General features: G+C 39.6%; 1 protein-coding gene across 1 annotated transcript in view; it reads right to left on the bottom strand.

The window, feature by feature from the left end:
* Positions 1–4,932, bottom strand: part of cntn3a.2 (contactin 3a, tandem duplicate 2) — a 47,716-nt gene extending 42,784 nt beyond the window's left edge. Inside the window, exons 1-2 of the mRNA XM_034696694.1 lie at positions 4,250–4,932; positions 626–763 (exon numbers count right to left, since the gene is read on the bottom strand). Of these exons, the coding sequence (XP_034552585.1) occupies positions 626–680 (55 nt within the window). The 5' untranslated portion in view covers positions 681–763; positions 4,250–4,932. The remainder of the gene's footprint in view (positions 1–625; positions 764–4,249) is intronic.
* Positions 4,933–13,186: the final 8,254 nt, after the last annotated feature.

Here is a 13,186-nt window from a genome sequence, read left to right as displayed (position 1 = left end):
GGACTCGATATGGTTCATTTTATGTGGAGGTGATGAGAAGTGCTGATTCCTCTGGAAGAATAAAGTGGATAAAATGAACAGCTGAGAATGAACCACAGTGCCAGGAGGACTTTTTGGCACGGTGAGAGGAGAAATTTCAGCAGTTACAAATAAGAGCATTATACAACAGAAACTAGATGGAGGTTTATGAATCATTAATTGGTATATTGTTTAAGAGTGTATTGAAGATAATATATTTGTGTGCTTCCAAAGATGCAATCCTTGCTGCATGTTTTGGTGAACATATTTCCTATGATAAGAAATACTTATTCTTGAAACTGGAGAAATAATATGATTTGGTCTGCATTTTATGTTAATTTTGTACCAAGGGAAAATAATGTAGACGGCAGGAAAACAAAAGCCAATGTCTCTCCATCAGGTTCCAGTCACAGAGCAGTGAGGAGGAAGATTTAGAGTATTGTTTCTGCCTTGTGAATGGAAGTCAATACTGAGGAGTGTTTCTTTAAACCGGGGCCATCCTATCATCTCTGACACTGACAGGATTTTCTTCTCTTCAGCCATCATCCCCGCAACTGTAAATGTCCAAACGTGAAAGAATCATTACTCATATAAAAAGGTGGTTTACCTGCCAGACAGTCGATGATTGATAACAGTAGAAGCTGTTTCCATGGCAACGTCATCTTTGGCAGCCAAGGGCAAATGAGAGTTTCATCCAATAAGCTTTAAAATGGCACCGGCGTTCTCCGAGAGAGGGGAGCTTGACCTGTTGGGATGAGACTTTTGTTGTGAAACACCAAACTCAGCAAATGCCAACATTTTGATCCCAGCTTTCCACATTAGACTTTTTAATCCTAGACTATAACAATGGACAACATGACAGCGCCACAGAAGTGAAGGCAAACATATGGCGCCTTTCCCTATAAACTTGCAGTATATTTCAAATAAGCAGGCCTTTCAAAGATAAAGACACGGGTCAAATCTTAAAACCCAAACACATCTTGTTTTTTACTGATGGCACATTCTAAGCACATTCTTTTTAGCATGTTTTTATTGAATTATGGTTTTATTTTGTATCTTGTTTTTATTTGCCCTTTCCTTATCAGTTGCTTATTTCTTGTTTTTATTGAGGATTACCTTTTTAATACTGGGGACTTGGACTCCTGTCTTGTCTTGTGCTGTTTGTTGGTTGTTGACAAAAGGAGGCTGACTCACTGCAAACCAAATCTACTCAAGGGTACAAATAAAGTAACCTTGAACCTTGAATAATTTTTTCTCAGACCATTTCTGTAGCTCGCACTTGACATGCTGATTCTTATCCAAATGTACTTGTTACTGAGAGGTTTGGTTTTACTGTATCAGTTATTTTCATGCTACTAAATGGGTTTTGATGATTGACATGATTGGCATTTCTGTTTACAAATGCAGCTCCTGTGGTGCTGTGTGTGCTGGGTTATCAGAGTGGAAGAAGAAAACATAATGAAAACTAACACATGAAGTTTCCATAACTCCAAAACACCACTTTTACCCAATCTGTGATGCTGCCAACTGTGCAGATAGTTGTCGTTTTAGCCATAAATCGAATGTGTGTTGTGGTTTGTGAAAGTGAGACACCACTACCACAGATCCATCTGCCAATGCCTACGGCGCAGATTTTCTCCATGACATCACCTTTGTACAACAGGAGGAAATGGAGACATGCCATCCATCATTATATACAGTATCATTTATAATGTTTTAAATCATCTATCAGCAAGACACAAGCTGTTGAAGTTTGATTATAAAATTAAATATAAAGTCTACTTCCTTCTGTCCATTATCACAAATCCAATCAGAGGATCCAGACAGTGTCCCTTTGTGCCCTATTGTTTGGCCAACTTGCACTCGGAGATGTCTGAGGGTGATACCAGAGGCATATGGGAGGAAGCCCATGCCAATCTATTAAGGGAGCAACCAACGCCTAAGCTCATCCTTCACTTGGACGGATTCACTCTGGCTGCCTGAGGAGAGACTTGGACCTGGGAATTGGGTGCCATCCAATCAATTAGATTCACCCACAGCAGCATGTGTCTCCCCACATGCTGGGGTGAATCAAGACAGCCTGATGAGGCAGCCATTCCACCCAGGTCCATAATCAAGGGCAAGTGTCTGTCTGCTCCTAGCATGTGTTGCAAATTGCCATGCACCCACTTCTTGCAGGAGGATCCTGAGCGAGTAATGATGAAATTATGAAATGTCAAACATACACACAACACAGAACTGGCAGTAACACAACAGTCAAGAGAGCAATCGCACACACATGTACAAGTGTGCAGAATTGTGTTGATTAGTGTGAACCTGCATGCATGAAATGAGTAAATCTGCACATAGCCAAACCCACACAAAACTCAAATTTCTTCAAGAGGTTTTCAAGATATAGTAAGGGCAGAGACAGATAATAACACCAATCTGCTAAATGTCACACAACCCACACACACCTACACACCAAACTCACTTTCGCACCACGTACAACGCATATAACACTCTGCCTCCACATACACACACACACAGAGACACACATATACACTCACTTTCCATTTTGAAGACATAAGCCACAACGAGCAGCTCATTTGTGGCCTAATCCCGGGGCGAGCCAGGTTCAGAGCGCTACTTATGGAGGGTCTAATTGTTTGTCAGCTGCCTGGATGTCAAATCACACGTGGGTCTCTGCCAGGAATTTTCTTCCTTGCCTTTCATGTTTGCCTGGTCCTTTTTTCTTTCCCTAAAGTCGACAAAATTGGATTGGTATGCTTCCTCTCTGGAAGAGTCCTGCATGCCATACCTCAGTGATAGGCCCCTAGTGTTGCAAACTGCTGGCACCTCAGGACTGTGGATTGGTGTTTGGAAGGTACAGAGGGTATTACACTACTGTCGACTTTGCATGTTATGGTTTGCATTTGTAATGGAGGCTTTTTGTGTGTCAGGGATGGGAATGTGTAACAGCTGATGCAATGTGGCCCTCTTCTGTGGGCACATTTAATAAATAATTTACAAATGCAAAACAGTGAGTTACACAAATCTGTCAGTGATATTACCGGGAGCAGATCACTCAGTTATTCACATGTAAGCACACACATGCACAAGCACGTAGGCACCCACCCACATGCACACAGACGCGCACACACACACAGCGTCACACACACACTCCCATGGATAATGGTGCTAACAACGACGGTGATAAAAGGTGGTGAGGAAGCTTTGCAGGGTGAATCATTCCCAATCAAAGATGGTCCTTGCCTGTAACACAAAACCGGCTGACTGACACGCAAAAAATAAAAGTAATGTATAATCACGATATCTCCCACCTCCATCACACCCTGCCTGCATCCAAGTAACATGCTGGTTGAACAAATAGCCCAGCTGGCAGAGTGGGAGTGTACTTACTTTGAAGGCCTGAGCTGCATTCATCACTGATATTCTAGCTGACATCGTGGCATAGCAGTATGCAATTACCTGGTGAATGTTGCAGGGTAGAAAAGGTGTGTATGTCTGTTTGTGTGTGTGTCTGTGTGTGTGTATGCACCTTACACTTACTGTATCTCAGTGGGCATAAAGCCATCATTGCCACAACACTTCTCAAGGTATTTTTTCTCTTGCAGATCCTTGAGAACACTTGCATTTTTTTTTTTCTATTTTATCTGCAAGTGCACACTCCACCCAAGGCTGATTTGTCTCGGTAATGTGTTGGTGTGTGCCTGTAGCAACACATTTCAGAGGGTGAGGTGAAGTGAATCCAGGCTGCAGTGTGTGTGCATCACACCAGGTAGGAACCACAGGAGCTTTTAGCGGCTATAATGCCACCATGTGAGTAATGTAACAGCAGGTCTGCAGCAGTTTGACAAAGAAAGGGGAGGCTGGGCTATAAAAAACAAGCTCTTATTTAAAAATATATAAATAAATACATATCAGAGTGCCTGTGTCTGAGTGCATGCCCCTCCAAATTGAGACTACTCAGAGTGGAGGAATTGGCTGCAGTTGGGAGGGCACGTCACATTGCTCCAGCCTTAACCAAACAATTATCAAATATTGCATTAGGAATTGCAAATTCGTGGATAGTACGCAAGACAGGGCCGACATATGAGCCTGGTTAATAATTTAGCATATAAATAACACTGTGTAAATAATTTAGATTTCTGTATGTGTGCACGTTCACAAATGACAAGAGCGCTCGTGGGTTGAATATTTTTTTCTAATAATTATTTGATGGTCTTACCTCTTATCTTGAAATATCTGGAGACCAGCAGCAACCAAATTCAGCCCTCGCAGAAAAAGCGACAGATTGATCCTCCATGGAAACGTCGTTAGGAAAATTTCGGTCACAATCGCAAGGTCGTTCATACAGGTGAAAAAATGAGCCGGTGGTCAGTAAGAGATAACAAGGAACGCAGGAGGCATAAACACACGCGTCTCATATCGCTGCTCTCTCCTTTCTCCACTCCCCACCGAAAAAAAGAAAAAAAAACATACACACACGCACACACACACACACTCACACACACACACACACTCTCACACACTCACTCACACACACACACAACACCCACGTTGTTTGCTGCGCTGAATCACATTTGAAACCTCCCCAGTTTTAGAGGCTCGACTATCGCCCGTGTTTACGCTCTCTAATCCAACACGCGCGAGGCTGAAATTGGGCTTGAGAAGGAATCATGCAGAGATGATTTATTATGCGCATCAAGTCAGCTCCTCCTGCGAAAAAGAAGAAGACGAAGAAAGAGAAGAAGAGGAGGAGGATGGCTGTACGGCAGCGGAGGAGGCGACGACGGAGCAACCAGAATCATCATCAGCAGCAGCGCTGGGATGGGAAGGTGCGGGAGGGAGGAAGGCGCACCTGGCGGAGAACCGCGCCTCCCTGCGCCAGGCTGTAATATTGCAACTGAACTGTGAGCCTCAACCCAGAGGCGATGTTAGATTTTAAGGGGGCCTGGGTTAAGAACACAGTGAGGCACCAAACTCTGATTTAATTTCTCTCCATGTGCATTTTTATTACACAAAATTAACATTGCAATGAATGTTTTCTTAAATTTAACATTGTATTTAAAAGGAACACTTCAAATGATATTTTCTCTATATTTTTAACTGTAATAAAATATTATAATGTTAAACAAATTAATCAAGGTGATTTTTTTTTAAAGGAACAAATCAACCAGTCAGACGTTCATTTTGTATTAGCATTTTGCCAAATCCAACAAGTTATCCAATGACACCTACACAGCAGATCTAGACCATTTTCTATGTAATTTTATCCAGAGACTCAAAACTAGTCAACCATGAGCTAGCTCTCAGCAACAGTGGCAAGGCAGAACTTCCTTCTGCAGAACAGTTGAGCGGAACTAGACTCATTGTTGATCAGCCATTTGCACTAGTTGAGCTGAGCAAGAGGGATATAGAGACAGGACAGATATAGGACCTAAAATATAGATTAAAGCTCCACTCTCTGGTCTTCATTATAGTTACTTTTCATCTTGTCAGTTCACAACACAATTCAAAATTACATTATCTGTCTGCAGGTTCACACTTCTCCTTGAAATGGGAGGTTTTGTCTTCTTTTAAGCCTGAAGATTCCTCATCATCTCTCACCCTCTTTTTGTGAACATCTACCAGATCTATCTCACCGTGATGTCATGTTTTTAATGACACAGAATAAGAACGTGCAATGCACACACTGTAGGCCTCACATCACAGGAGCCTGTCTGTGCATTTAGACTAATTGAAGTGAATTTGATTCCCTTAATCGTTAATATGATCTGCTGCTCTCCAGTCTCCCTCTTCTCATTTTCTCTTGTTTGCTTCAGATAAAATTAACCCTTTAAGTTCCAACAGGTCCTTCGTACAGTTAAAGAACAAGAAGGGCACAGTTTAGAAAATTACATTAGATTAAATTCTTATGTTTGGTCTGCAAAATCCATTCAACACAACTGGTTTTCCAGCAAAAACACATAAAACAATTGATTGGTCTATTGAAATCTATTGTAGAGGACATCAAATCAATAAACTAATTAGACTTCTATTTGGTTTCATTGTTAAAATTTTAGACTTGTACTGTGTGTGGCTGTCACATTATAAATAATGGGTGGCACTCAGTATGTAACGTGTGGGAAAAGCAACCTATTGGTTAACAGAGTAACCTATATTAATTTATTTCTTTAATGTCAGCAGCAGGGCTGTTTTTTACCGCTACAAATTTCATATATAATCATCACATTTTCTCACTATGTCAGCCGGCAATAGTTTGTTGTTATGTAGAAGACGCATCACATGACTTGCTTTCATGAGTGAATGCAGAGCCTGAACTAGAAAGCCTGAGTTAACAGAGAGAGTTCATAGCCAGTTTCCTGAAACCTGATATCTCTACCTGAAGCTTTAGCTTACTCAAAAAAGAGTAATTCAAAGAGAAATTCAAAGGGCTTTGCAGAGTTAAAAACAAGACAATAATGATAATGTTAACAGCATTAAAAGAAACATGCTCTGGATCCAGGTATACATAAATCTTTCTCACAGCTAAGGTGGTTGTCTGGGCTTCTAGAGCAATCAAGATATAATTTAATATTTTTGTGTAAAAGAAGCATATAATGATCACTTTTGGAAATTTGCTTTCTCGGGGAGAATAACATGAGATGACTGATGAATAAAAACTGCAGAGTTACTGTAAGCTGGGGGGCTATTAGTGTACCTTAGTGTAAAGTGGCTTGATTGTCAGAAGACTTGGCAAGTCTTATTTTAGTGCAGTCTATTTTCCATTTAAGGTGTGAAAGAAGATGCATCTCTAAATCAAAGCTTAAAGTGACAGTGATTAAAGAAAATGTTCACACCACTAAAGCTGCTTCCAGTTTTTTGCAACACACTCCAAAGGGTTAGTTTGACTGGGCCAAGAGTCAATAGGTCATGGAATAATAGGATTTTGGGAGGGCAAATATATTTCTGGGGGGGTCATGCCAACCCAGTGCACCCTGCTGGGCACACACCGTATGCAATCATCACTAAATCAATAAATTTAATCCCATAAACCACTTTATACAAATGACAAATTGTTATTCTATGGAGAAATACATGATGTAACACTTCCCTCCTGGACTTTCAAGAGTCTTAATGTTGTTGATTTCAGTGATATGTTGATTTTTGAAAAATAGTACTAAAACCATCTTTCATGTAACTGTTCCCCCAAAATTAATACATGTATTTTTTTCCTTACACTGTTCTTCATTTTCATGAAACAATCAGTGAAGAAATGTATTTTGAACTTGTAGCTGTTGCCACTTTTGGTGGAATTTTTTTCTTCTTTGCAAAACTTTCTTCTCTACTCGTGATGGTGCTATGGAGGGAGGGCGGCTCCCTGCCATCGCTCAGCCCAGCAGGGTGATCCTCATCAGAAAAACTGTGGTAGGCAGTGCTGGTGCAGGTTTTCTTGATTTTCTTAGCCACATCCATGCCATCACCAGAGCTCACATTGTGAGAGTTTCTCATCAGCTCCATGCTGGAATTCTCACTGAAAGGTAACCTGAGTCAAGCGATCTTATTTCTATATATCAGCACAGAGATAACGCACAAAGGATCTAAACACACACTAAAGGCTGATTTGTACTTCTGCGTCGAATCGACTGCGTAGCCTACGCCGTAGGTCCGCGTAGCTCCCGTACCTACGCAGAGGCCTACGCACGTAGCTGACGTGCACCTCCTCCAAAATGTAACTACGCGTAGAGCCGACGCGGACCGCAAGCTCTGTGATTGGTCCGCTCGACGGCTTTGTCTTTCCCGCATTCACAGCACTTCCGGGATCCCGGACATCGGCCACACATCGGCTGTGTATTTCATCTCCTCCTCTCTATTCTTCATGTAATCATGTCTGTATGATAAACAGCAACATGTATCAGCTGTAGATTAACAGAACACGCTCTGAATCACTGTGGAAAAGTAAACAGAGATCGTAGCAGGACCGGAAGCAGGCGACCGGCTATCAGAGAGACCACACTGCCCTCAGGCGTATCGGAGGAGAATAGCTGCGCGACACGGACACATCGACGCACAAGTATGTGGGGCTCATGTCCGCGTCAGCCCCTGCTGCGTAGGGGCGACGCAGAAGTATAAATCAGCCTTTATTACTAGGAGCTGTTCCCCAACAAGGTGGCTCATAGTTACAAAAGGATGCCGAAGAATCTCTCTTCAGCTCTTGAACCTTCCCCTGAGACACCCGAAGGTGAGTCATACTGGATTCCAATGAAACAACACGGAGAAAATTGGAGATTTGCTTTTGTTTTTTCATTTTGTCAAATGTCTTGATGTTCTAAAAAAAAAAACATGTTTTCCAAAGTAATTATCCTACCTCCATCAAACTACTTATAGACTGCTTATTGTGCAAACAGCACATTGACCTTTTTTGCCTCAATTAACTAAGGAGAGGAAATGTGAAATTACACCTTTTTTTCAATTTCTTGAAGTGAGTAATGAACACAACGATTTTGACAACAACTTCAACAGTGGAAAAAAAAGGTTGCCATAAATCACCAGATGTGTGACTTTCCTGTATATTTCATACAGAAATACTCTTGTGCATACAGTGAAGCATTCAAGACATAATCCAGAGACTTTTCAATGGTGTAGAGGACACAACACAATGTTGTGTTACACATCTTTATAGGATTTTTGAAAGTTTATCATGTAGACTACTATAAAGTAACATAATAACATTTAGTCTTGAACAAGCAGCAACCTCCGGTCTAAAAATATGAGTCCAATGCGGAAGCGCTAAAAGCTGCAGATTATCGAGAATCCGCTTGAGGCTGGCTCTGGAAGTACTGCAAGTCGCATACACGTGAATGGGAAAAAGGCGATCTTTACAGCAGAAATAAACATGTTTACAGCCTGGTACAAAAGACGAGTGTAGTCTGGTTAGCTCATTTCTCCATCGGCCCACACTGTGAGGGGGGTGAATTTTTTTCTAACGCAGCAATTTCAAAGATATTGAGATTACGAGTCCTCCAATGAGAGGCACAGCTGAGTGCAGGAACACTGTAGCTGTTGGCTAGGAGGCTCAAACTCCACCTCTTTACATCACACTGGCTCCACAGCAGCAATATGGCTTCCGCTGACGATTGGCCTCAAAACAGCTCTTCAGAAACAGATGGGTGATGTCATGGATACTACGTCCATATTTTATACAGTCTATGGTCTTGAAGCACAATGTGTGTATTTTCAGAACTGCTTCAACTACAACCCAGCTGGGTTAAATACTTTACTTTTTGACTTAGTTAATACTTTAATTCTAATTGGTCAAAATCCCATAACAACAGTAAGTCATTTTTAATAGCAAAAGCGGCCTGAGGGACAACCTATCCAGAGACATGATATCAACTTCCATATGCCTAAAATAGTTTGAGTGGTCAGAAGACTAGACATGTGCTATAGCTGAGGAGCTACAGAACCCCAACCATCTCTGATAGAGAAAAATGGAGCAACATCCTGTCCTGCAATCCAGGTAATGGCAGCAAAGCTGGTAAGTGCATCTCTAAATTGCTGATTGCTATAAACTAACTCAAACCATAAGAGGCAGTGATAAAAGCAACCATGGTAGAACTGACATGTGCCTCATTAATGTTTAAAGTGTGTCAACTGCAAAGCTCAGGGAAGGGAAATGTCAGCAATCCTGCAGAAGGCCCTTTCACTTTATCTGATGTTTCCTTCAGTGGAAATGATCAGTTTAATGTAATTTATAGAAAACGAACAGAATAAGGTTTTAAGTTGACCTTGAATTGAAATGTTCACTGTAATGTTAATTTGTGCTGATAGGAACTATGCCATTGAAGCATTACTGACTGAGAATGGACTGTTTTGTTGGCTATGATTCATTTTTAAATCAATAAAATCATAATTTGTTTAACAATTTGTGCGAGCTTGTTTGTCTTTAGATGGTAGCTGGGTAAAACCCTTCAGAGTGAGACAAGACCCCTCCGCCTCAGGTCGATGTTCAGCTCACTCTTTTGGGATTCTAATTTCCATAATTTGCATAACCACCCATTCACTATACATCATTATCTAAGAGAACAAAGACATCATAGTCGAAATTTTCATTTTTTGGTGTGTTTTAAGTCAACTTATGCTCACAGTGTAGCATGAACCATATCATATTGGTCACTGCCTCGGGGCATTGGATTGCCCATCAACATTTCAGCAGCGATATAGCCCAGAGACCAAACGTGTATCTCCTCGTTGAAAGGAGCTGCCAGCAGAACCTCTGGAGATCTGAAACACTGTGAGAAATAGAGAAATATGGAAATCTTGTTAACTGTCAACTCTTATCTCTTAGTTTCTTGGATATCCAACACTTGGGTCAGACATAGGCCTGACTGAAAACTCAAGAAGCTAGCCTGTAGAGTTTCATTGATTTACTGTTTCCTCTCACGCAGCTGTCTCAAATGTGCAGATGTGCTGTTAGTCAGATACTTGTACTATAGGTCTGAAGAGATGTGTGTGTCCTCTCAGTGGATTGTTACAAGCCAAACCAAAGTCAGTGACTTTTACTTTTAATGGCTCCTGTACAGTGTCAAACATCATAATGTTTTCTGGCTTGAGGTCTCCATGAAAAATCCCTGCACCTTTCAAAAAACTCTGGAGTTGTAGCCAAAAAAAACCCAACCTTTTTGGCAGTGTTCATTACAGTAAAACAAAGAATAAATAAAATTGAAAGAAAGACAAGTTTTGACTGGTGTTTTTACTGAAAAGATATTTAAAAATTGGGCTTAACTATGACAAAATTAGTTGTAAACGATTGTAACATGTACATATGCCTGTATGAAAAACTTAACTCAACTATTTAAATGAGATATATTTGACATAGACCAAAGTATTAGTGCAAATCAATGGGATAAAATGATTGCAGACCCAACAAAACATGGATATATCACTAAAGTAAATGCACCTTAATCACTGGCTTTTGATTGACCACATAATCGTGTTGAAACTTTGGTACATCAGAAACAAAGCCTTTTCACGATGGAAACGGAAGATGAATCTTTTGAACAAATTCATAAAGATTAAGTCAGGTTTTTCAAACACTGGTCAAGGAGATTTGGACTTCTATGTACAACTCAGAGTTGTTATGATTCATGTTGCTTTATAATAACTGTGATTGATTTCTCCCACCTGAAAGGAGAGCAGGTCATTCAGACACACAAAGTCACGACTCACCACTCAGGGCATGACAGCAGGTATACATAGTGAAAATTTGACCTTCAGATTAACACGTTTCTTAAAGAATATACATCTACCAACTAGTCTCTATGATTATATTCAACCTTAAGCTTAAGCTGAAAATAAAGATGATTTAAGGATGTACAAATATTTCTTCTGGTACTTCTACTCCTGGAAGTATATATTATAAACATAATATAAAACATAACGTCTTTTAAAAAAAAAAAAGAAGTTATATTTAAATTTCATTTAAATCTTAAACAGAAAAATAGAGGTAATAATGAATCAAATTAATTTAGATCCTAATTGACTAACTGGAATTCTTTCTTTCTTTTTTAAACTCTAGTTTCCATTCAGCCCATCAATAACTAGAAAAAGAAAGTGACTTATAGAAACTTCAGACAGATAGAAACGTCTACTGTAATGTATAAGCTTGGCAAATAGAAAAGTGGGAGACATAATTTAAGTAATAATATAATCAATGTATTGTATCTCTTTATCTGTATCAAGTTTCTGCCTATATCAGCTATATTTATTTTATAAAGAATTGCAAGAAATACAAGATTAAGAAATTTCGTTTTTGTGTCAACATCCAACTAGAGCTTTGTGAAAGCTTGATATTTTTCTGTGTGGGAACAGGTGGGATTTGCAGACTTTAATCAACTTAGCAGACGTTCCAAGGCAACAGCGGTGTCACAGATGTTTTCAGTTGAGTTTTCACAGAAAGTTACTTTCTTTCATGAAAAAAAAAAAAAGGTTTCAGGTTTTTTGAGGTTATCAAGACAGCAAACACAGTTGAAATGACTAAAAACAGATGAAGTTGAAGTCTTATGAAAACTCCCCTCATTGTGACAGTTTCTATTGTCATCATAGAATGGAACCTCAAACAACATGTGGGATGTAGTTAATTTTATTCTATTTTATTTTCAAGTCTCACATTAGCTTCAAATATGGACTTATTCCACATTTGAATGTGAGTGTAACTCAAACTATCTTCTTTTCATATTTGCCCAGATGAATGGTCAATTAGGGAGTAAGAGGGGTCAAAGGTGTACACAGACGGCAGACTATGAACAGTCCACTGAAGCATGATCATGAATTATAAGTAGACATTTTTTGGACTAAACATTTAAAGGCTCATTCCTGGAGGCTTTTTTTTTGGGATGGAGGATAAGACACAACCAAACTTTGATACCCTTATTATGCTCGGACCACCATAACAACACAAGAAGTTTTTCTTCATAGGCCACAGGGCTATTTTCATTTTGATAAACTGTAAAATGAGCCAGCCAATCTTATATCAAGTGTAATAATTAAAAGCATTATGAAAGGATGTATACTCATCAGTGAGTTCACAAAATGATTGCATGGCTTTTGTGGCTATCAAACCTCTGTGAATAAGACTATTAAAATGAACTGTCTGGTACTCAGTGTCGGTGCAAAGGATTAAATATGATGCAGAGCAAATAGAGTCTGGATTTCTTTTAGCTACTTTTACTCAAATCAAGCTACCACTTTCCTCTGTAAGGCTCAAGGTTCAACATAAACTACACAAGAGTGAGAGTTACAGCCTGATAACTAATAAATAATATATAATATATATATATATATATATATATATATATATATATATATATATATATATATTATATATTATTTATTTATTTATTATTTATTATCGAAGTTAAGTTCTCTTTAAATGAATGAATTTAAAGAGAACTTAACTTCGATGTCTACATGAATCTCTTCAAGGGGCTGTGTCCAACGCTGTTTTTTGCGCTGACCAGGCGCACAACCTCAATGTCATAACTAGGGGTGAGCCCGACTAAGGATTTGCTTAGTCGAATCTGATTCATCAGATTTTGCCCATAGTCGACGAATAGTTGAATGTTTGTTGTTTTTCCTTATTGGCCCAAAGTCTGCATGATGGTGACCGCATGACAATATTACG

The sequence above is a fragment of the Notolabrus celidotus genome, chromosome 11 (assembly GCF_009762535.1).
Source record: "Notolabrus celidotus isolate fNotCel1 chromosome 11, fNotCel1.pri, whole genome shotgun sequence".
Taxonomy (NCBI): domain Eukaryota; kingdom Metazoa; phylum Chordata; class Actinopteri; order Labriformes; family Labridae; genus Notolabrus; species Notolabrus celidotus.
Note: the sequence above shows the minus strand (reverse complement) of the source record. Positions and strands in the feature narration are given on the sequence as shown.